At 41.2% G+C, this 22,940-nt stretch overlaps 1 protein-coding gene across 8 annotated transcripts in view; it reads left to right on the forward strand.

Annotated features, from left to right (window-relative positions):
• The window catches only part of GALNT11 (polypeptide N-acetylgalactosaminyltransferase 11), a 30,961-nt gene that overhangs the window by 5,181 nt on the left and 2,840 nt on the right, over positions 1–22,940 (forward strand). For 3 of the 8 annotated variants that reach the window (XR_008333017.1, XR_008333016.1, XR_008333015.1), the window contains exons 2-12: positions 3,491–3,823; positions 6,323–6,446; positions 9,110–9,276; positions 9,389–9,514; positions 12,853–13,102; positions 15,784–15,901; positions 16,600–16,752; positions 17,468–17,686; positions 19,539–19,643; positions 20,704–20,841; positions 22,458–22,757. Coding sequence is in view for 5 of the 8 variants with exons in the window: in XM_053410555.1 (XP_053266530.1) it covers positions 3,529–3,823; positions 6,323–6,446; positions 9,110–9,276; positions 9,389–9,514; positions 12,853–13,102; positions 15,784–15,901; positions 16,600–16,752; positions 17,468–17,686; positions 19,539–19,643; positions 20,704–20,841; positions 22,458–22,589 (1,827 nt within the window). In the remaining 3 variants the exon portion in view is untranslated. Of the gene's footprint in view, positions 1–468; positions 1,005–3,490; positions 3,824–6,322; positions 6,447–7,186; positions 7,277–9,109; positions 9,277–9,388; positions 9,515–12,852; positions 13,103–15,783; positions 15,902–16,599; positions 16,753–17,467; positions 17,687–19,538; positions 19,644–20,703; positions 20,842–22,457; positions 22,865–22,940 lie in introns of those variants that run through there. The other 5 variants (XM_053410555.1, XM_053410553.1, XM_053410556.1 and 2 more) reach the window with 3 other exon arrangements.

Below are 22,940 nucleotides of genomic sequence, written 5' to 3' on the forward strand. Positions count from 1 at the left end.
GCCTGCCCTGTGGAACGCCCTTCCATCAGATGTCAAGGAAATAAGCAACTATCCTACTTTTAAAAGACATCTGAAGACAGCCCTGTTTAGGGAAACTTTTAATGTTTAATGCGGTATTGTGTTTTTAATATTCGATTGGGAGCCGCCGAGAGTGGCTGGGGAAACTCAGCCAGATGGACGGGGTATGTATGTATGTATGTATGTATGTATGTATAAATAAATAAATAAATAAATATTATTAGACCCCTTTAAGAATGTGATGGTAGACTTGCTTGATCTTCATAAGAACAGAAGAAGAGCATGCTGGATCAGACAAAAGGCTCATCTAGTCCAGCATCCTGTTCTGTCAGTGGCCATCCAGATGCCTGTTGGAAACTTGGAAGCAGGATATGAGCATAAGAGCACTCCTCTGTCCCGGAGTTTCCAGCATCTGGTAATCAGAAGCATACCACCATGATGGCAGAGCACTGATAGGCTTATCCTCCATGAATTTTTCTAATCCTTTTTAAGACCATCCAGGCTGGGGACCATCACTACTTCCTGTGGGAATGACTACAATTGGAGTATAGTTCTGATCTTCTCACTTTAAAAAGGAAATTGAAGATAACAGGTTTGGAAAAGGGCAGCCACAATGATGGGGCAGCAAGTCCTATATGAGGAAAGGCTACAGCATTTGGGACTTTTCAGTTTAGAGACTGTCACGTAAGAGGTGTCTTCTGTTATTGTGTCTTCTGCCATACAAGTGGTGTCTTGTGTAGAGATGCCTGATGCTATTTTGTTCTTTAAATAGTACTGTTTAACTGAGATGGTGTGAGCAATTTGGTTTGGATGCTGCAAACACTATTTTCTTGTATCTGTTTTTCTTGAGCAACATAAAGGAGGAAAGAGATACTTCGGACCTCTGTGCCTCCCAGGAGAAACAGCATCAAGTAGAATTAGAGTAATATGGCAAACAAGAAGGATACTACCTTTGGAAAGGGAACATTGAAGCTGAAATAAAATAGGCAGGTTGAAAGAAATGCATCTGTTTTGAAGATATCAGCATTACTTCTTGGACTTCATGTTTTGACTAGCTTGCTTATAACTGTCTCCTGTGTCGATTGTGATATGTCATTGTGAATGTCATCGCTGTATCATGATCATACCAGAGAAATTTGTAGAATTATATATACAATCAAATTTTAAGAGTAGCTGTATTTTTCCAGAGTGGCACACAAATTGCCCTCCCTTTAAACCATTTTTATTATATTTATATTCCACCATTACTCCAAGGAACTCAAGGTGGTTTACACGCTTCTTTCTCTCTCCATTTTATCCTTGCCAACACCCTTGTCAGGTAGGTCAATCCTAAAATAGTCTGTCCCAAGGTCACCCAGTGGATTGAGTGGGGATTTGAATCCTTTTGGGAATTGACTGGTTTTAATTAAAGGGCTGCTGTGCTTTTTATTATAATTATTGGTATGAAAACACCAACTTGATTATGCTGTAACTACAGGGCACATGCTTTTACTACATAACATTGTCCTCTGCCAGCGTGCACTTTAATAGAGAAAGGTCAGTACTTGTTTTTTCACTTTATTATTCAGAAAGCGAATCTTAAAACTGTCCAGCTGAGATGTGTGTATCTGCAGCATTCCTTTACAGCTCATTTAACCAAGTGCTATGGATACAGTTTGAAGAAACTCTGTGAAGACGACTTAATTTTTATAGGTACACTGGATTACTTGTATCTAGGAAATTGACCTTGCAGTCCTTTCTTGTACTACAGTACTGGTGAGGACAAAGTGTCTCACTGTTAATGACCAGCAGCTAATACTGGAAACTTAGTGTGTACTCCTGTGCATGTCTGTTCATTGAATTTAGTTTAAAGGGGCTTAGTCCTAAGTTGATGGGTATAGGATTGCAGCCTTAGCTCTCTTCTGTTCAGAGGACCTAAATTCAGAGGTTATAGCATATATTGTTTGCAATATTGCAGCATGTATATGTATATATGCCAGTGCAGGTTTGTGGGCAAATTAAAATTTGTGGGAGGCTGAAGCATCATTGCCACTGCTTTTTGCAGCATGGCCTATAAGCAAAATTAAGAATAAATTTCAAAATTAAGTAGGAAGGGGCAGGAACTGAACATATTTCTGAACTGGTTATGACATTCTCATAGGAAATATACTGTTCCTTGTTTGAGAATTCTACTGAGTGGCCAACATAGAGAGGCCATCATGTTTGTGCTTAATTACATTACACAATTAAGTAATGTAATTACTTTCCCCCCCCCCTTCAGTTACACAAGGAATTACATACACCTGGCTCTGTTTTTCTCCCTCTGCAATCCACAACACTTGCACCTCAAACTCAGGAATATTTTCTGTAGTTGCAACTACACAATAAGTTAGTAACAGAGACTGGTGACCCGGAGCTTGGTATGATCCAGGGTCTTCCCACCTCACCTGCAGCAATCCCTTGTTGCATTGACATGGTGTTGCAGTAGTTCTTTCTGACATGGGTAAACAAGAGTGAAGTGGTGCAGCACTCAAGTGAAGAACCAGAGTTTCTGTGTGTTTAAGAGAACAAAGCTTGAGAACCCATATCTTTTCTCCTGTAGCATGAGTTGAAATAGAGCTAAAGTTGCTGACTTTTCAGCCTTTGCTCAGTTCAAAACATGGTCCCTGTTAAAAATTAGTTGTTGTGCTGCAAATATTTTAAGCAGTTAGGCTGTAAATGTTTAAAGTTCAGATTACATTTGCTGTTAATGTGTCTCAACCTGACATTTCCAGTGTAACTTTACTTGCTTAACATGGTATTTGTGCCATTCTTTCTTTGCGTCTCACATTCTTTGCTCCAAATGCTGAGGGCCAGGATTGGAGGTGAAGATCAGTCTGTTTCTAACAGTTGAATTTGCAAGTAGCTTGTTAGTTTTAAAAAAGGAAGGACTCATTGACTGAATACCTATTTTAATCAGGTTCTGAAGCAAACTTTGCAAGTCCTGAGAAGGAATTTAGTTATCATTAACCACTGTTAGTGCCGAAGCAGATACAACACAAAATGTTTGTTAAGTCAAGGGCAGTAGGATTTTTAAAGGAGACGGAAGGGAGTATTAGTTTCTGAGAGTGATGCTTGATTTACAAAGAGAAAGCCAGAATTTTATCCAAGATAGAGACATTTTATTGAGATGCCCACAAGGCATTTGAGAATGTAACCTTATTATGTGGTGCTTTCTTTGTAGAATATTTGCAATGATCATTTATGTAAAAATACTGCTAATGCTTCACTTAAAATGTCTGTATCCATTGCTGTTCCTTAATTTTATGGTAACTTGGCATACTGATAAGTTGATGTATGATTTGATGCTTTTGTATAGAATGAAAAATTGTCATTCTCAAGGCATTATTACAGTATACGGTTAATTTAAAATAGATCATTTTCTGAAAGGCCAGCTTTCAGGAAGAGGCTTGTAATTGGAAATCTTACCCTTTTCTCTTTTATATTTTTTTAGGGGATTGAGAATGTGCTAACAACAATGCTAGGATTACAATGGGAAGTGTCACACTTCGCTATTTCTGCTATGGCTGCCTCTTCACATCTGTGACCTGGACACTTCTACTCTTTATTTATTTCAACTTCAGCGAAGAGACCCAGTCTTTCAAGAATGTGCCCATCAAGGGGCTTGAACCTCAGAAGCCATTTCCTAAAAAGATCTATCCCCGTTTTGTCCATGGGCCAGTACACATACCTGAAGCTCACCACAGATACAGTAAGAACAGGAATCCATTGGGAAATGCTGCACAGGATCCCATCAAGGGGGATACTGAGATGTCTCCTGAAATGGGTAAGTGAATAGTAATTGACTGCATTGAAACTCATATTGTGAAAAACAGATGTGAAGTGCTTCTGTCTTCCTATGTAGTTTCAGACAGGAAACGAATGGGAGCCCTAAATTAGAAAAGTGCTTGCTCTTGAAGCACAGTGGTTTACCCAGATTAGTAATTGCCAGACATATATATTACTAATGAAAAATGCAGAGGCAATTCAATTAGATCTGCTATTTTAATAAACCATTAAAATACAAATAGATCTTTGTCTAGTTTAGTGCCAAAATATGCTAGGGATGTTTTGCCATCTGCAAAGAAATTATCATCTGATAAGATAATCAGACTTGCTTTATTTATGATATGAAAGCCAGACATTCAGCATAGTGTTCATTATGAATCACATTCTACAGTATTAGGGGTACAGCTTGGTCTGAAATGTATTTGTTAGAATCCACCTGGGTCTGGATTCTGAGGAGACCTTTGGAAGAGCAAGATTCTATAGGAGTCTTGGTATTATAGGGGAACAGGAACCTTGAGGAACCCACAATCTTTGAGGGCTTGCAGAATCTGCCAGCCTCAAAAAAAATCCCAGCCAAGGAACTAAGTGTCCCCACATTCTCTGCCCCCCTCTTTCTCTCATAATTGAAGGTGGTGGTGGGCCCGTCTGGAAGCCCAGAACTGGCAACAGTGAACCCCTACAACGGCTCATGTAGCCGCTTATGGTCTCTTTACTGTAGTTCCACCTATGATAAGAGGAAATGAGTGTAGTCCCTGAAATAAGACCCAACTGAGAATGAGGAAGGGGCTTAGCAGTCACTACTACAGAATTGTGTAGCCTATGTCTGGTGTCTTGTAGAATAGCACCTTTTCTTCACAGAGCCAGTTGTACTCTGCACCCGGGTCCCAACCTCAATTTCCTTCTTATTTCCTCAGGGTGTGGAACCTATTCAACATTAACCAATGCATGTAGAATGCTCTTACTGCATATAGCTCTCAGAAACATATTTTTGTCCAGTAGGTTTTTCTTCATGAAATTGGAGAAGCTAAAAAATCTTATTTACTTTTTTGATCACGCTTTCCCTGAATGCTTGCTTCATAGTGAATGAACTGAAGATGCCTATTGGCTTTGACTGTTAAGAAGATTAGGTTACATGACCCATAAGCTGTATGCAATTTTAGTTGCAGCAAGGAGAGAATATGCTTTGTAAAATAGGGAGGAAAGCTTAGAATCATTTTCAAGATGCATTCCCTCCTTTAAAAAGAGTGGAGAATGAACCTGGGCCCTGCCTATTCTAGAAAAAAATAGGCAGGGCCCAGGTTCATTCTCCAGAGTTTTCAAACTAAAGGTGTTTGTTTCTAGCCCTCAGATGTGCAAGAATAGGTAAGAGGTCACAAAAATAATAAAGAATTTGAACTCATTGCATGCTGCTTTCTAAACCTTTGTACTATGCCCCCCACCGGTTTGATTTGATTTTTCTTTTTTGTGCTGCATGATTCACCGGTTTCAATATGTTTAGTGAAAAATAAAGCAAACTAGCTGTAGTCTTCTGGCCTGAAAATTTTAACCGCAGTATGGCTGTATATTATGGACAAGTGTTGCTAAGGATGTACACGTATATGTGTTTTCTGCACAACTGGAAGATCTAGAAGGAGCAAGTTTAGAAAAGAAAAGAAAAGTGGTGTGGAGTATTCTATGCCCCTTGATGCCATCTTGTCCTCTTTGCACTGTGCAATCTGTTCTTTGCCTACTATGCTCCTGCCTGTCATATGGGCAAGTGAGGTTAACGAGCGGTTAGCGTGGACTAGGTGTATTGAATCAACATGCAAACACAGCCATGTCTCCTCCTCTGAAATCCCATGCAGCTATATCACTGGGGACTACTTAAAATTATTGAGACCAGCTTTGCAAATTGTGTGTGTATTTTAGCCTTCTGCCTCCTACATTCTTGCTGTCCTTCTCCCCCACTCTCTCCTGCCCCAAAGAGCAATACAGTGGTACCTCGGGTTAAGTACTTAATTCATTCCGGAGGTCCGTTCTTAACCTGAAACTGTTCTTAACCTGAAGCACCACTTTAGCTAATGGGGCCTCCTGCTGCCACCGCAGCACGATTTCTGTTCTCATCCTGAAGCAAAGTTCTTAACCCGAGGTACTATTTCTGGGTTAGCGGAGTCTGTAACCTGAAGCATATGTAAACTGAAGCGTATGTAACCCAAGGTACCACTGTATTCCAGCTACCTCTTCTGGATCTCTTAAGACTTGAAAAGAGAGCTTCATTAGTACCATAGTAGTATGGTAAATACTGCACAAATATTGCTATAAATGCCTTGAGCTTAGATAGGCCATCCTGTTTAGCAGTGAGACCTCCTCATTAGTCTTTCCCTGGGCCAGGAAATGAGTATGGGGCAGTAATTTGAATTGGAAGATATCATTAGCTGAACATGTAAGTTTAAGAAGTTGATCATTGGCAATACATACATGAGACAGTGAATTGATTTTGGCACATTCTCCGTTGCAGGTATGATTTTTAATGAGCAAGACCAGGAAGTGAGAGACTTGGGCTATCAAAAGCATGCTTTCAATATGCTCATCAGTAACCGGTTGGGATATCACAGAGATGTGCCAGACACAAGAGATGCAAAGTATGTTTCTGCATGTTCTCGATAAAGTGAATGCTTTCTTTCAAGAGCCCAATGGTGAAGATCTAGCAAAAAGGCCAACAGAATGATGGGCAGTGGGAAGGATGGGGCTTGTATGTTGCAGCGATGCCTTTGGCAGTGTGCCTATATATATTCCTACATATCCTGGGGGGGGGGGGAGATTCCATTAGGGAGCTGTCCAGCTGCTTTGAGAAGGTGAACATGGAAGGAAATAGTACCCAAAGAAAGGGCTCTGTGCTTTGCAAAAATGGCTTGGTCCTGCAGAAGGGGAAAGTCAGAAGGTCAAGCATGGGAGGATCAAGCATTTTACGGTGTTTGTAGGCATGCATATGGTTGGTTTAAATTTTAATCAGAACTACCACAGGGGAGGCACTTTTTGCATTCCTGTATGGCTCCTCTGAGATGGAGTCAAGGGCACTTCATATTGTGAGTGGAGTACATGCTATACACCTAGAACATCAACAGTCTTAAGTGTATTACTTTACTTTCTCCCATAGGATTCCCCCGCCCCATATTTTCTTCATGGGGGGAGAGCAGCTTTGGCCCTTCCGCCAAAATCTGGCAGCTGATTTATTCCCTCCACCCAATAGAACTTGACTCTTTGAAAAATGTCTATTTCGTAGCCCTGTCCTGGGTTCTATTTCTTAGCCATGCTAAAGAAAGAAAAAGGATATCACATGTGACGTTGTAGTTTTTTCATAAAGTAAACATTTTTCTTCCAGTCCTCTACAGATTTAAGGTCTCCTCAGAGTTGTCGAATGAGCATATTTCCCCCCAAATAGAGAGCTGATGGAAATGAGAGAGGATGAGAAGTAAGAAATTCAGACCATACCAGAAATTATATTAAGAAAGGGAGCGATTCAGAAATAACATGGTTTTGAAAATAATTTCCTTTTTGTATTTACATTGGCAAAATATGCATAACATGTAGAATTGCTTGACGGTTCTTGCTGTGCAGTATGCAAGACAAATATGTATCTTTCTGTTGCTTAAAGTGCTTAACTTTGGCTGGATTGTGCCCTTTGTGTGTCAAGTTCTTTGCAATGTAAAATCTGATAATCACTGTGGCATTGCTATCCATACAGAATTTAAAAATTCAGAACCAACTTTTAACATATGCATGCACAAAAGGCTGTCTTCCTTTTTCTTGTAATGCAGCTATACATTGTGTACCTTGAGAAACCAATCTTTTCATTTCAAATTAAATATCCAGATTTGTGAAACAGCCCTAATAGTTGCAGATCACTGAATATTTTGTTTTTTGAGCTTTGATTTTGGCTTTGTCATGATCCTGTTGTAATGTGTAGGTTCAAAGATCTCACTTAAAAAGCCTTTATCTCCTTATTAGGACAGAGTGAACATTGAGTTCATTCTTGACATCATTCTGTGTTTTAAGTATGGTTATGAACAGGGCTGCAAGATACTTTGCAAAACTTAGTAACCTGTATAATTTTCTAGAAGCAATATTGGAGAGAAGGAAGGAAAAATGCAGCTCCCTACCCTGCTTTCCTTTGATTCAGTGTTTAATTGAGAATTCCTAGGACTCAAGCTTAACTGGAAATTAGATATACTATCATTTTTTTTGCATCATTACTGTTACATATTTTCTCTAAGCTATAGAATTGTAAGAGGTTCTGTAATATAGGAGGCCCTACTTGTACGTACAGGGGTCAGTAAAAGTAAAAATGAGCCGTGGAAATTGCTGAATATGAGGAATAGCCTGAAGAAGGGGAAAAGAATGGAATAGAAAGGGAAAGATATTTGGGTCTTAGAAAGACATGCAAATGGACAGGGAAAAAAGCTGTGGAGAAATTTAAAGAATAGTGTTTAAAGTTTTAAGGAACAGTAAAGTAGGGAAGAAGGGAATTAAAAGGGGAAAGAGCATATATTCTTTGCATGCTGAAAATCTCTGAATCAAGTACTGCCACCTCTAGGTAGCACTGGGGAACACCCCTGTCTGAGATGCTGCTGTAGTTGGTGTGGAGTATATTGAATGAGATAGATCAGTGGTCTGACTCTGTATAAAGCAGCTTCATGTGTTTGTTAGAAGGATATCAGGATTAGAAAGGTATTGCAGTGCTGAAAGAAAAATTAAATGGGGATAGGAGGAGGATGAACGAAGTGTAAGGTGAAGAAAGGGTTATGAATGGAAGGAGCAGAGGAGGAAAATGAGTGGGGTGGGGTGGGGAAAGGGCTGGATTTTCAGTAACTTATCTGTGGTGGCATTAGAGATAGGATGACTGTGTTCCCTAAATTTCCTGTTTTCATTATCTTAAAAAAAAGTTAGTGGACAAATGTAATGCAGAGGAAGAAATGTAAAAAATGCAGAGTTCAGTTTCTTCAAACAACAAGCACGCACAGTAGAAGGATAAATCTGCATCCTCTACAGAAAACAAAATCCAGTATTCCTCAGCAACTGAATTGCCAGACTCCTTTTTTAGGTGCCAATGATTCACAGGGCATATGGTTTCTTAAACTTATGAGTAAAATATATTCTGTGGGGGAAACAGCTACACGCATATTGCATGGTTATTATAAAAGGGAGGGTGCAGCTTCTATTTTGGTATTATATGGGGTGTTCGTGAAATATTAGCAACATTCTTTGAAAACCATGTGTTATAATATGTGCCTTTTCTTTCTTGCAGGTGTAAAGAAAAAAGTTATCCTCATGATCTGCCCTACGCTAGCATTATAATTTGTTTCTATAATGAAGCATTCTCTGCCTTGCTTCGGACAGTGCATAGCGTTTTGGACCGCACACCATCTAATCTTCTCCATGAAATTATCTTGGTGGATGACAGTAGTGAATTAGGTGAAAGACTCTTACATTATATGTTAATTTTGTGCAGTGTAGTCTAAGGATACTTGGACTACTGACAGATTACTAAATGCCGTCTTACTCCCCTTGCCTTTTCTTACTCTAGCTGATCTGAAAGAAGAATTGGATGCTTATCTAACAAAAAATCTTCCGAACAATATAAAGCTAGTCAGAAATGAGAAGCGAGAAGGGCTAATTCGTGGGAGAATGATTGGAGCTTCTCATGCTACAGGTAATGTCCTTTATATCTATAAATTCATGCAGTCCCTTTGTTTGTTCAGTACTTCTAAATCATGATGGTTTGTCCAAATTGCTTGTGACTTTAATACATTTAATGAAGAATAAAGAAAAATGTGAAACTTCTCATAGTAAATGCTCCTTGATCAGCTTTCAAGCAAAACAATACTACTAATACTAATTTATAATTTATACCTCGCCCATCTGGCTGGGTTTCCCCAGCCACTCTGGGCAGCTTCCAACAGAATACAGTGGTACCTTGGGTTACAGACGCTTCAGGTTACAGACTCCGCTAACCCAGAAATAGTGCCTCGGGTTAAGAACTTTGCTTCAGGATGAGAACAGAAATCGTGCTCCGGCGGCGCAGCAGCAGGAGGCCCCATTAGCTAAAGTGGTGCTTCAGGTTAAGAACAGTTTCAGGTTAAGAACGGACCTCCAGAACGAATTAAGTTCTTAACCCTAGGTACCACTGCATTAAAAACACAATGCAGCATTAAACATTAAAAACTTCCCTAAACAGGGCTGCCTTCAGATGTCTTTTAAAAATACATCATTAAAATGAACAAAAAATAAGTCAGCAAAATACATAGAACATCCCTGGATTCAAAAGCAAATAAAAGTCTGTTGCTGAGAAGACCACTGTTAGCCACAGTTAGTAGATAAGAAATATAATTCTCTCACTGTCTCAAATTTTAATATGTATGCTTCTTCCTGTTATTTCCTGATGGTTAAATATTCTGTAGGTAGTTGTCAGCATCAGTATAGAACCTGAATACTTGTGAAGGGGTCAGACTATAATGAACCACCATTTGGAAAATAGGGTGGACACTCAAGAATAGTGTAGTTGGCTATCTCTTCTCTATTTTAACTTACTTAAATATGGAATCTCTCTTGCTGTCCAGGATCATCCCACTTCTGCTCATGGTGAGGAAAGCAGGGAAGGGGCAAATCTGAGGTTGGCTTCTAATCTTGAGTGTATTAAGCCTGGGAAGTAATGTTATAACAATCCCCTTGTTATAAAAGGTTTTTATTTCGCCATAATATGTACCAGTTGTGAAAACCAGGGTTTGTGAAATGCAGTAAAACAACTGTGGCTTGTCTTTCTTTCCCCACAAGGGACTAACTTATCTGGCCCTAGCTCACTACATGTAGGTTGACAGTTAATTTGTTTCCATTATGACAAGGCATCTTATTAAAGCTGTTTACAAATACCCCATTCATACTGATTCACAGTCATCTCCCCAGAGAGATTTGTTGTGGCTATAACATTTAATTAGGTTAAAGTATCTTTTTGATAATCTTTATAATCAGCCTGCATTGTGCATGAACAAAAATCAGTGTTGAATCAGGAAAGCTTGTGTTATAATTTGTAATGATGATCTAAGCTCCTCCTAATTAATGCGTGTTAATCATCTACATTAATGCAGTATAATTACATTGAAGTTCCGAACATGCAGCAGTACTTGTTCAGCTTTACTATTTGAGCTCAGTGCTGCAGCTTGTGAATAGCTTCCCTAAGCTATACCCAGTGAAGTAGGAAAATTTTATAGCTATAATTGGAACACCTAACTGCCTTTTTAGAATGGAATTTCCTGAGTTTCTGGTTTCCAACCTTGGCTTTCATTTAGGAATAACTTCTAAGTTTTTATTGGGCTTTTTAAAACTCATAATTGCATCTTTTTTACTGGCTACCCCCTTGGCCTTGTTTATGACTCATAATTGTAATGGATGACTCTTATGATCATTAGTATAGTTTTTATCATTTTAGCCTCCTGAGAGCATTCATGATGAAGGCTGTGGGATACAAGTTATATAAATAATACTCTTGGCGATTCCACACCCGCCCCGCCCCCAAAATCTGAAGGATGCTGTAACTTAATTTCCCTAGAAAAAGTACTTGATATAAGAAATGAAACTATTAGCCCACTTATTATTACATTATTAATATCCAGATAATTGCTACAATTTAGGTTACCACCCTCTCATTCCATGTGTTTTCCAACAAGACAAGGTCTGTGGCTATTTGAGTTGTGTGTTTGTAGTTATTCTAAAATTGATTTCTTGAACAGGAAGAAATCCTGTTTGAGGCAAGTTTTGAGTATTATAATGTGTTCTGACATTTGTATTATAATGTGTTTAGGGGTGTCTTCTGTCTGGTCAGGTGAAAATTGATTTAATTGTCATGGGGGACCTTAACTGACACCTGAAGAGGGGGTGGAGATAAAACACTCATTATGCATAGAAGGGTAGAATATATGCATTATCTGACTGCTGGCTGCAGGTGTAGAATTTCTAGTTAGACATGTGATTGGCTAAGGCCAGACCTGGGATGGGGCAGGAGTCAGCCCATGTTGGTTGGCGCTTGATGTTCATAGGGAACAGCCCATAGAAGAAGACAATAGAGGAGGAGCTGAGAGGAAGGCAGCATAGTTTGGTGGCCAAAGACTTGCTGGGGTAGGTGAGTCACTTGGCTTAGCTAAATGAATGAGAGGGGTGGGATCTGTCTACAGCACTGAGGTAGAAGAAGTGAGAAGCAGTTTGGAATGGTAGGCTCTGGATTCCGGGTGGAGAGTCAGAGGAAGATTCCAGGACAGGGTTAAGCAGGATGGTGTAGATACAAGGGCAGTCTGGCAAAAGGGTTTTAACAGGGTAACCTAACTGCTTCCTCAGAGCTGCCATGGTTTAATAACGGTAGTGTAAAATAAGCAGTTGATATTTAAAGTGGCAGTAACAACTTAGCAAATGCATACTTATTTAAAGAGAGAGTACTAAGCTAAAGCAACCACATAAGCTTGTGTACTACATACTCTTGTTGTAAATAAACATTAATATTTTTGTAAAATATTGTAGTTATCTGTCAGGCTTTGCACCATGTCTATATCCCAGTTACCAGGGGTGTTGATAAGTTAAGGGTTCAAACGGGATAAGTGATATTATATGGTGGTTGCAGTATGAGTTTAGGAAAACCATTGGAGCGGAAGTTGGGGTTTGTTAATAGAATAAGTAAAGAATCACACACACCCCTTCCTACTGAAGTTTGAAAGGTCCAATTCTTGTATATAGCCACATAGATGGGGGAATCCCTCAAAATGTAATCATGAGATAATCCATCCCAACTGTAGTGTGATAGAGTTCTGCCTTTTTAAAAGAAAGAAAAGTGGAATTACCTGGATGTACCGAGTACTTGAGATTTCCCCATAAGGCTGCTGTGTTTCATATTGTTCCCCTCTCTCTGCTAGAGTGGAACATGTGTAGAATAATGAAAACATGTAACTCTGACTCTGATTGCTTTGCTTTTTGTTCTCTGTTCTTATTGTGCTTCTCTTTTCTCAGGGAAGGTACTTGTGTTTCTGGACAGTCACTGTGAGGTGAATGAGCTGTGGTTGCAACCTTTGCTGACACCCATCCAGGAATCACGGAAAACAGTGGTTTGTCCTGTCATTGATATAATTAGTGCTGACACGCTTACCTACAGCTCTTCCCCAGTTGTCCGTGGAGGGTTCAACTGGGGTCTGCACTTTAAATGGGATCTTGTTCCTTTGTCAGAACTGGAAGGCCCTGAGGGAGCCACTTCTCCAATCAAGTAAGATTTACTTATTTATATTATAACCCACACTGCATTGTTCACACAGAGTGAGAAACATTAAAATACAATAAAACAATATTTCATTTAAAGACAACTTGATGTAAACAAAGACAATAAGCTAGCAGCAAAGCTGCTACATAATATGCTATGTAGTAAGATACCTTCTCTAAGTACCATATTGTCAGCGCTGCCCGAGGTCCCAGCTCACAGAAGACCAACGCTGCTTCGTTCTTTAGTATAAAAGTCTTTATTGAAGTTCAGTTTCACTTCCACACGCGCAGCGTGCAACGCTACGTCTCTGACTTTAGACCGCCGAAGCTCCGTCTGAATCTCCTCCCCCCTGACACCAGTTTAAGACTCTAGCCTTACTCCACCTCTTCCTCTGTTCCTTCCTCCTCTGGGTCCGCCTGCCCGTCGGGGTCTCACCCTTCCTAGACTCTTCTGACGCTGAGTCCCCTGACTCTTCCCCCTCCCTCCTTCGGGCTTTAGGACCTGGCTCCCAATCCGGGTTTTCTGCTGTCCCGCGCTCCTGCACACTTGAACTTGGCGCGCGCGCGGAGCCTCCCACTTTCCTTCTGACCGTTACACTTGTGTCACTGCTCCCTCCTTCAGGGAGGCTAGCTGGACCTGACCTCCCCTCCGTTTCCCCACTTTCCGATGGGGGCGTGGTCAGTCCTTACTCATCTTCTCTCCCCGCTGGAGGAGAGGCTGGTCCTGACTCATGTGACTCTTCCCCCCCACTGCGCTCTGGTGGGGGAGCTGGTCCTGATCCTCCGCTGCTCCCTTGGGAGTCCCCGCTGGCCCCTTGCTTCTGGTGCGTCCCCCCTGGGACCCCCCTTGCCCTTACCATAGGCGCCCCCTTCTGGGAATCTTCTGATTCGCTGGAGAAGCTCATGGAATCTCTCGGGTCACTGTCATACTCCCCTACGCTCCCCTCGGATTCCTCTCCTTCGCTCTCTATTTGCTCTCTCCCCTGTGCTTCTGCTCCTGAGCCCCTGACACATATGCTAAAGAACATACCATATTATGAAGGGAGTACCGTATATGCAACCATGTGCTCCTTCAAGGAAGGGGAAGATAAAAAAAGTGGGGTACAACTGCTTCAACACTCATCTTTAGGTCTGAACACTTAAACTGAAAAGAAGAATGAAGAAAAGGGATAGCCAATTGATGCAATGAGCTGTACCAGCAAATGTCAATAATTTTCTTTGGAGAAATCTCTTTCAACATCTAATTTTTAACAGGAAAGTTGAAACCAGAATTTCAACATATACCGTATTTTTCGTCCCATAGGACATACCGGCCCATAGGACGCACCTAGTTTTTTGGGGGGTGAAATAAAGGAAATTCCCCCCCTTTATTTCCCCCCCAAAACCAGGTCGGGGAATCCAAACAAGGTAGAGGAACAGCGGGATGGCGGTGCTGCGCCTCCCCGTTGTCCCCCAAGCTTGTGGGGCTGCCCGATGTCTGCCCGAAGCGTGGGCGCTCTGCTTCAGCGCGCTCCGCGCAGCAGGCTGCTATCCGCAGCCTAGGGAGCCCTGCGGGAACTCCCGCGGGCTCCCCAGGCTTGCTGATAGCTTCCTGAAGCCTGGAGAGCGTGAGGGGTAGGTGCGCACCGACCCCCTCGCTCTCCAAGCTTCAGCGAAAGCCTGCATTTGCCCCATAGGACGCACACAGATTTCCCCTTCATTTTTGGAGGGGAAAAAGTGCGTCCTATAGGGCGAAAAATACGGTAATAAATGACTTATCCATAAATGCTGTTCATTCCAAGTTTGGCAAGCCTTTAATTCAAGGGTTCCCAAATGTTTTGGACTAGTGGGTACATTTAGAATTTTGAGAGAGTGCTGGTGGCTGACACAGGAAGTGTGCCATAAAGCAAAATTAGAGGTCAAAACCAGTACTTTGAATTGAGCTAAGAAGCTAATGGGCAGCCAGCGCAGTCAGGCAAGGATTGGCATTATATGTTCAAACCGTATTGTAACAGTGAGCAACCTGGCCGCCAAATTCTGCACCAAGTTGGTGACTCCTGCTTTAATTTGTAACCTGTCATGGGAACAATTGGTAAGTAAAGGTCCTTAAGACCTTGTACAAAAGCCTAAGAGATGTGTCACAAATGAGGGAGGGTAAGGGAAGAACAATGCTTATCATACAGTAGAAAAAGTGGCAGACTCCTTCAATTACTTCATTACATCTATGCCCTTCCATGTAGCCATAAGGGCCTCTCAGGATGGCACACACCAATAAAACAATCAGTAAACTTAAAATTAATAAAAATCACACACTAAAAAAATCTGAATTGGGGATCCAGAATAACTTCCTAAAAGCCATTACCTGCCTCCTGAGTGGTATGCACTGTCTTTCTGCAGGTTTTCAAAGTTTCCTTGAGTAGAAATCAAGCTCGACGCCACATTGTCACCATTTTTTTTTAATTAGGGCCACGTGTTTGGATCATATGTGAGTTTCTATTCCCACTTGGTTAGTCTTAAATATCTTACTGATTGGACAGTATTGCAATCCCCCCCCCCCCGTTGCTGGACTTCCACATTTGATGCATAACCATACATACCTCACATCAATCCTCTTTTTTAAATTTTGTGTGACTTCAGCCCTTGCCCCCCCCATTCCTCTCCTCCCATCATTGGTAGGTATGGTTTTGGAAAACACTCATTTTCTTTTAGGTCACCTACAATGGCAGGAGGCTTGTTTGCAATGGACAGAGAATATTTCAATGAACTTGGACAATATGATAGCGGCATGGACATCTGGGGAGGGGAAAACCTGGAAATATCATTTCGGGTATGTATGCTATTTTTGTAGACTATAACCTTTTTTCTTGGATGAGGACCCTGATTGAACCGCATTTCTTTACACACTACGGTTGCGCAGTACAGTGGTACCTCAGGTTAAGTACTTAATTCGTTCCGGAGGTCCGTTCTTAACCTGAAACTGTTCCTAACCTGAAGCACCACTTTAGCTAATGGGGCCTCCTGCTGCTGCTGCTGCGCCACCAAAGTACGATTTCTGATCTCATCCTGAAGCAAAGTTCTTAACCCAAGGTACTATTTCTGGGTTAGCGGAGTCTGTGACCTGAAGTGTATGTAACCTGAAGTGTATGTAACCCGAGGTACCACTGTAATTTTCTTTAATTTTGCAGAGTTCTGTGAAAGTTGAAAGTTCTTCTAAACTAGGTGTCGGGAATCTTTTATTGTCGGACCAGACAATTATTTTTTCTTAAAAATAAATTTCCTTTTTCATATCACAACCCCCATCACGTCCAGCTAGCAGGACCAGTGTCAGGCATGATGGGAATTGTAGTCCCCAAAGAGCTGAAGACCAAAGTTTGGGAAACCCTGATCTAGAAGTTATAGCTTCTATCAGCTGTAATCCTTTCTAACTATGTTAAATAGACCAACATCTTCAGAAACCACACCTATGCTTAATATGACCTTAAGTAATAATCCTTTGTTTTATTAATTACTTCTGTTTCTGAGCAGATCTGGATGTGTGGGGGCAAACTTCTCATCATCCCATGCTCCAGAGTCGGACACATCTTTCGTAAAAGGCGACCTTATGGCTCCCCAGGCGGGCAGGACACCATGGCGCACAACTCTCTACGGCTAGCTCATGTGTGGATGGATGAATATAAGGCAAGATGGACACTACTGTATAATTACAAGCCATAGCAAAAGGTGGATGTATCTGGGTGCCTTGGTGGTCACAGCAGGGATGGATATTCAGAAACTCTGGTCCCGTTCCTGAAAAGTGGTAGTTTTCTCATCATCTACTTTTTGTGTGGTATCAGAACCTTTCAATATAGGTTCTGAGTTGTAACAAAAGTTTAGAAATTTGCATTGATAATTGCCGTAATTTCCTTGGTGACATGTAGTAAAACAGTAAATCAGAACAAAATTGGTCCTACCTGAAGCATAGGTTTCGTTGGTTACGAGGGGGTAACTGGGGCCCAGCCCTTTGGGGTCTGCAGTTATGTTTTCTAACTTAGGTTATATGTTCATTATTTATCTTCACATTCTTACTTACACACATGTTTTGAGCCAGGGTGGGAGACAGGCAATTTTTTTTAAATGGACACAGTTTTCAGCTGCTATGAAAAACTGAATATAGCGAGCTGACCCCCCAGGTCCCAAAATGTGTGGTTCTGCCCTTGGTCATTATTGGCTGGATAGGCACAGTAGTTTCAAAGTGTAGCTTTATAACATGTACAAACCACATTGGTTTACAGTTCAGAGAAATTGGCTTTTTGCTTGTTTTGTTTTCAGTCCTGTGTATTCATCCTCACTTCAAAATAGAATCACTGTTCTGAACTGTAATTCTTCCTACCACGCTTTCCTCTTTATGACATAGGAACAGTATTTTGCTCTGCGACCAGAATTACGGACAAGGAACTATGGGAATATTACTGATCGTGTGGAGTTGAGAAGAAAGTTGAACTGCAAATCGTTTAAGTGGTATTTAGACAATATATACCCAGAGATGCAAATTTCTGGTTCTAATGCCAAAGTACCGCCCCCACTCTTTTTCAACAAAGGGCAAAAACGACCAAAAACATTGCAACGTGGACGGGTAAGATGCTGTTCTAACTCTTCAGGTTCTTTAAAATCATACTCTGAAAAATGTAGTTATAAAGATCACAAAAGCTGGCATCTGAATTAAAAGAAACTGTATTATTACTTTCTATCTGTAAAATAGTGTAGCTTTGCAGTAAGAGTAGCTTTGAAAATCTGTAATTATGCAGTGTAGTTTTTACATCAAATATGCTAAAGGTATCATATCAGTCTTACTTGCCTTGCTTCCTGTGCAGGTTAACAGCCTTCATTATGGATGAATGCCTTTCACATTTGTAGGCCACTATAATCTCTTGTCTGATCAGAAGCACTCTTGCTTTAGGACAGGGTGGTCCAAGCTCTCAAACAAAGTAGGCCACAAGAGTATTTTGACACAGAACCTGGGGTGGGGGGTACACACTGAATTAAATTTCCATATCATAAAGTGTTTGCAATATATTTAATATTATTTATTATACACACATTTATCTACCTACCTACCTAAAAAGTGACCAAAAAGATCCCAAATCATGGAGGCTGCCTGGTGTGAGGGAAGTTGCAGGATGCAGGCAGAACTCCAGACTGCAAAGAGGAAGGGAGAGGAAAGAGCAAGGGAGTTATTACCAGCTCTTGGTGGGGCAGGGCAGAGAGACGAAAAGAAAATGAGACGAAGAAAATGAGCAACTCACTGCAGCTCTGCCATTTTGCTTTTATTGCTTTCTTGCCCCTTTCCCCCTTCTCTCCTCCTTTGCCACTCCGGCTTCCAGCCCTGCTGCCGCCACCACCAAAATATTCAACACATGCACACATGTGTGTGCACACTCACTATCTCTAGTTCAAGTTAGGGATTCTCTCTGGATGAGAGAATCTTCTGCAAGGAAGACATTGCTTGCTTGGCTGAAGAAATTGCCTTTCACTCCCCTCCTTTCCTCCCCCCCCCCATCCTTCTTGCTCTCTACTCATCCTGCCCCCAAGGTGGATTCTCAGCCACAGCTGGGACGAGTGGCTGTGCTGGTCACAAACTAGGGCAAGGCTTTCATGTTGTCGCTTCCAGTTCCCTGCAGCTTCAGTACATAGCAAGGGCCACTAAGAAAGGCCTTGATGACCACAAGTGGCTTGTGTGCCGCATGTTGGACAACCCTTGTTTAGGAACACATATATTGGAAATGACTTTACAGTGGAAGGAGATTAAAAAATCTTACCTTTCCAAAGAATTTTGGATGATATAATTAATCCTAAATTAGCTTGTTTTGCGTCATAAAAATGTGCATAGGTGCATGCAACTTTCTCTTTTATCTCTTCTTAGCCTTGAGACTGCATCAAGTAGCTTTGGGCAAAGTCGCTGTCTCTGAGGTTACCTTATCAGCACACAAAGTGGTGTTTTGTTTTGTTTTGAAAAAAAGATAGGCCTGAAGAGCTTATAGTTTACTGTGTGTGTGCTGAAAAGTTTTGTGTCCTTACTAGTCTCTACCACGCATATCTCCTAGAAATCTGTCAACAGAGTTGCTTCTGTGATTGCAACAATACCTTGATCTAGTGAAAATTATTCTAGAGATGCAACTATTAGGCATGGGTGGAGCCAGGACTTTTGTTGGGGGGGCAGAACGGATGTGATTGGTCAGTTAGGTATTTCTATTGTTTCACTTGATGGGGGGGAGCTGCCCCCTGCCCTCCCCTTGGCTACGCCTATGTTGTTAGGGGAAATTCTATAGAGAGCACATAAAATAACCTTCTGCCTCTTTCCTCCAAACATCTCCCATTTTTCCCATAATGCTCTCCCCCATCCTCTCCCTTATATAATACGGCAAGAATGAATAGTATTGTGATTGCAGATACTTTCCAGTTGTCTTATGTGTGTGTTTCTTTTGCAGCTGCTTCATCTTCAGACAAATAAATGTCTTGTTGCCCAAGGCCACCCAAGTCAAAAAGGAGGACTTGTTGTGGTCAGAGAGTGTGATTACAATGATCAAAATCAGGTAAGTGCCCGAAGACAGAACTTACTTTCTACTTGCGTTTCTTTCCCTAGCATTGTTCATTTTTATAGTCTCCACAGTGTTGCTTTATTTTGATCACTCCTTCATAACATTAAAAACAAACCACACCCAAATTCCTTCCTCTATAGACACAAAAAGGGTCTCTCACTTGATATCTTCTCACTGTATGCTCTGGTCATCTATATCTTTTGACACTTACGTCACATAAAGCTTTCTGTTTGTATCAATTTCCTTTCTGTTATTTCAGGACTGATCACTCAGATAAATACATCAGTATCCATTAGCTACTTTTACAAATTTTTACCACTGTTGTCTGCTTCAAAATCACTTACTAAAAGGAGGCTTTGTGGATTCCTTAAGTACCTCACTACACTAGGTGATACATTCAGAATTCTGCTCAGTGCTTGAGGTCCATTCCAGGAACTTTCCAGGGCACCAAGAACAGATCTGCTTCAAAATGTGCCTTAAGGAGGGCCCCCATGTCCTGGAAATAAGTTCAATAGAGTTACTGGCCCATATGAATGTGGATTTAAAATAGCCAGAGAAATTATATCTGATCCAAAAATGCACAGCTGTTAGAGGGTTTCAGAATTAAAGCAAACAACATCTGGCACCCTCCCTACTTTTAGGTAATTTTAAAGAAGCCAAAAAAAGGGGGGAGGAGAGAAAACTGGGAGTTTTCCATTGCTAGCACCTCTCCACATGTTCAGATTGGTCTAATATATTTCCTTTGTAAAGCTCAGCTCATACTTGTTCACAGAAAATAAGTATCTGTGGTAGTTTTTTCTGCTTAAGGTAAACAGATTTTTTTTCACTCCTCAATGCTTGATTTGAAAATGTTAAGAAGGGAATCTTACTTAAATGCAATTAATAGGAAATTAATCTGCTTCAAAATACTTTAGAAAGCTGAGATTTTACACTGTGGCATATTTTATAAAGTGATTTGTGGTTGTTTTTGTGTTACTATTTTACTTCTTGTATTTTTGTACAATACTTAGAGGTTTAGAAATGATTTTAAATAAATAAATTATTCCACTATTAGGTATGGCTTTACAATGAAGATCATGAGCTGATCCTAAACAATCTCCTATGCTTGGACGTGTCTGAATCTCGCACTTCTGATCCGCCACGCCTTATGAAATGCCATGGATCAGGAGGATCTCAGCAATGGGTGCTTGGGGTGAGTTGTGGACAAGAGTGGATGATTTCAGATCTCTTTCTGTGTGTCTCTTTGTGTGGGTAGGTACAGTGGTGCCTCGCTAGACAAAAAGAATCCGTTCTGCGATTCTCTTCGTCCAGCGGTTTTTTCATCTTGCGAAGCAAGCCCATTGACAGCTTAGCGGATTAGCACTACAGCTGATAAGCGGCTTAGCGGCTTAGAAAAAGGGCGAAAAAAGCGGGAAAAACCCGCGGGGGGACGCAAGATTTTTTTGTCTTGCGAAGCAACCCCATAGGGAAATTCGTTTTGCGAAGCGCCTCCAAAACGGAAAACCCTTTCGACTAGCGGGTTTTCCGTCTTGCGAGGCGTTCGTCTTGCGGGGCACCACTGTATGTGATTTTCTAATTCTAAAAATCACATATGGGTTAACAGTTCCACACTAATGTTTTTCAGTACAGGTTTCCTATTAAATGATGTGTGTGCTCATCTAAATTATGTGGAGATCAGGGGAGGAGTGAACTATCATGTAAATGGGCCATTGTTGGAATAAAAATCCAAATACCTCCTTTTGAGGTTGCATGGAATAACCTGACAAACTTAACAATGGAAGACATTTATCTACTGGGGAGTAGCCATGCACTCTCAACACCAGCCCCTCAATACTCTCCACATACTGGAGGGCATGTCTGCAGGAGGGCTGTGCAATAAATTGCCCTATTGTTGAATACCAGTACTGTATTGAAATAACATTGTGATAAGTGTTTCCACAAGGCAATATGCCGCTAAGCAAAAAATGGAGACTTAACAGCTTCCCAGGGGGTAGCTCAGCTGAAGGACACTTCGCATTGCAGGCATGGCGTCTCCAGCTTTGTTTGCTTCCTCCCTCCTAACCAATAAGAAATGATGCCAGGGTAGCGCATTGCATTTTGAAAATGTGCATCTTTACTACCATGTCTGGTTATTTTAAAATGAAAGTCTGTTCTGCAGTCCAAATCATCTAGAGGGCACCAGGCTGGAGAAGGCTGACCTATATCAATATCCCATGAGATGAGCTCTCCGGGATTAGCTTCATGGAAACAATAATCTCACTGTTTTTTTGTCTACAGTGATAACATATTGTAATGTTTGCAGAGTTCCCCAGCTTTGCAATACAGTGGTACCTCGGGTTAAGTATTTAATTCGTTCCGGAGGTCCGTTCTTAACCTGAAACTGTTCTTGAATTGAAGCACCACTTTAGCTAATGGGGCCTCCCGCTGCTGCCGCGCTGCCGGAGCACGATTTCTGTTCTCATCCTGAAGCAAAGTTCTTAACCTGAGGTAGTATTTCTGGGTTAGCGGAGTCTGTAACCTGAAACGTATGTAACCTGAAGCATATGTAACCCGAGGTACCACTGTATATAGATTTGGCTAAGAAAAGTGATCCAAACAGATCACTGCAGCATTAAGCTTCAAACATTAGTGCTTGAATAGTTATTCAGAGTTCCTGTCCTCTAGATGAGTGGTGACTGAATCAGGGCAACATTTTAACTGCCCTGGTAAGGTCAGCTCTTCTCACCCCAGCAAAGACAATAATCTCATTCAGAAGCAGGTTTTGAGCTGTTTTGCCTCAACTGTTGCGTTTTATTTTTCTGTCTCCAGAAACATAATCGACTCTATCAGGTGTCCGTTGGGCAATGCATGAAGGTAGCTGATCCGCTTAGCCTCAAAGGATATGTGACCATGGCAATTTGTGACGGCTCCCTCCCTCAGCAGTGGCGCTTTGAAAGCTGAGTGACAGTGAAGGCCCATTTCCACAGTAGCCCATAGTTGACCTTATAGAGCCTGCAGTCCCTGCTGCTATTTCTGAAACGGAACAGTTTGGGAAGCTTTAAGAAGCAAGTGGAATAGGAGCTGTGGCAGCCACGTTTCAATCTCTACACACATAGAAGTGCAATTCATGTAAGTTTTTTGCACTTCCCTGGCAAATGTAGCTACTCTAAATAGTTAGACCATTGTATTTAATTAGGAAAGAAAATTAATATTGAATATTTCCAATAGTCAGATGACTACCTTGTCTTGCCAGTACTTCTTGCACAAGTATTACTGTACTATTATTTTCTTTGTTTGGATGATGAATTATTT

Source organism: Podarcis raffonei, chromosome 12, assembly GCF_027172205.1.
Source record: "Podarcis raffonei isolate rPodRaf1 chromosome 12, rPodRaf1.pri, whole genome shotgun sequence".
In the NCBI taxonomy this organism is placed as follows: Eukaryota; Metazoa; Chordata; class Lepidosauria; order Squamata; family Lacertidae; genus Podarcis; species Podarcis raffonei.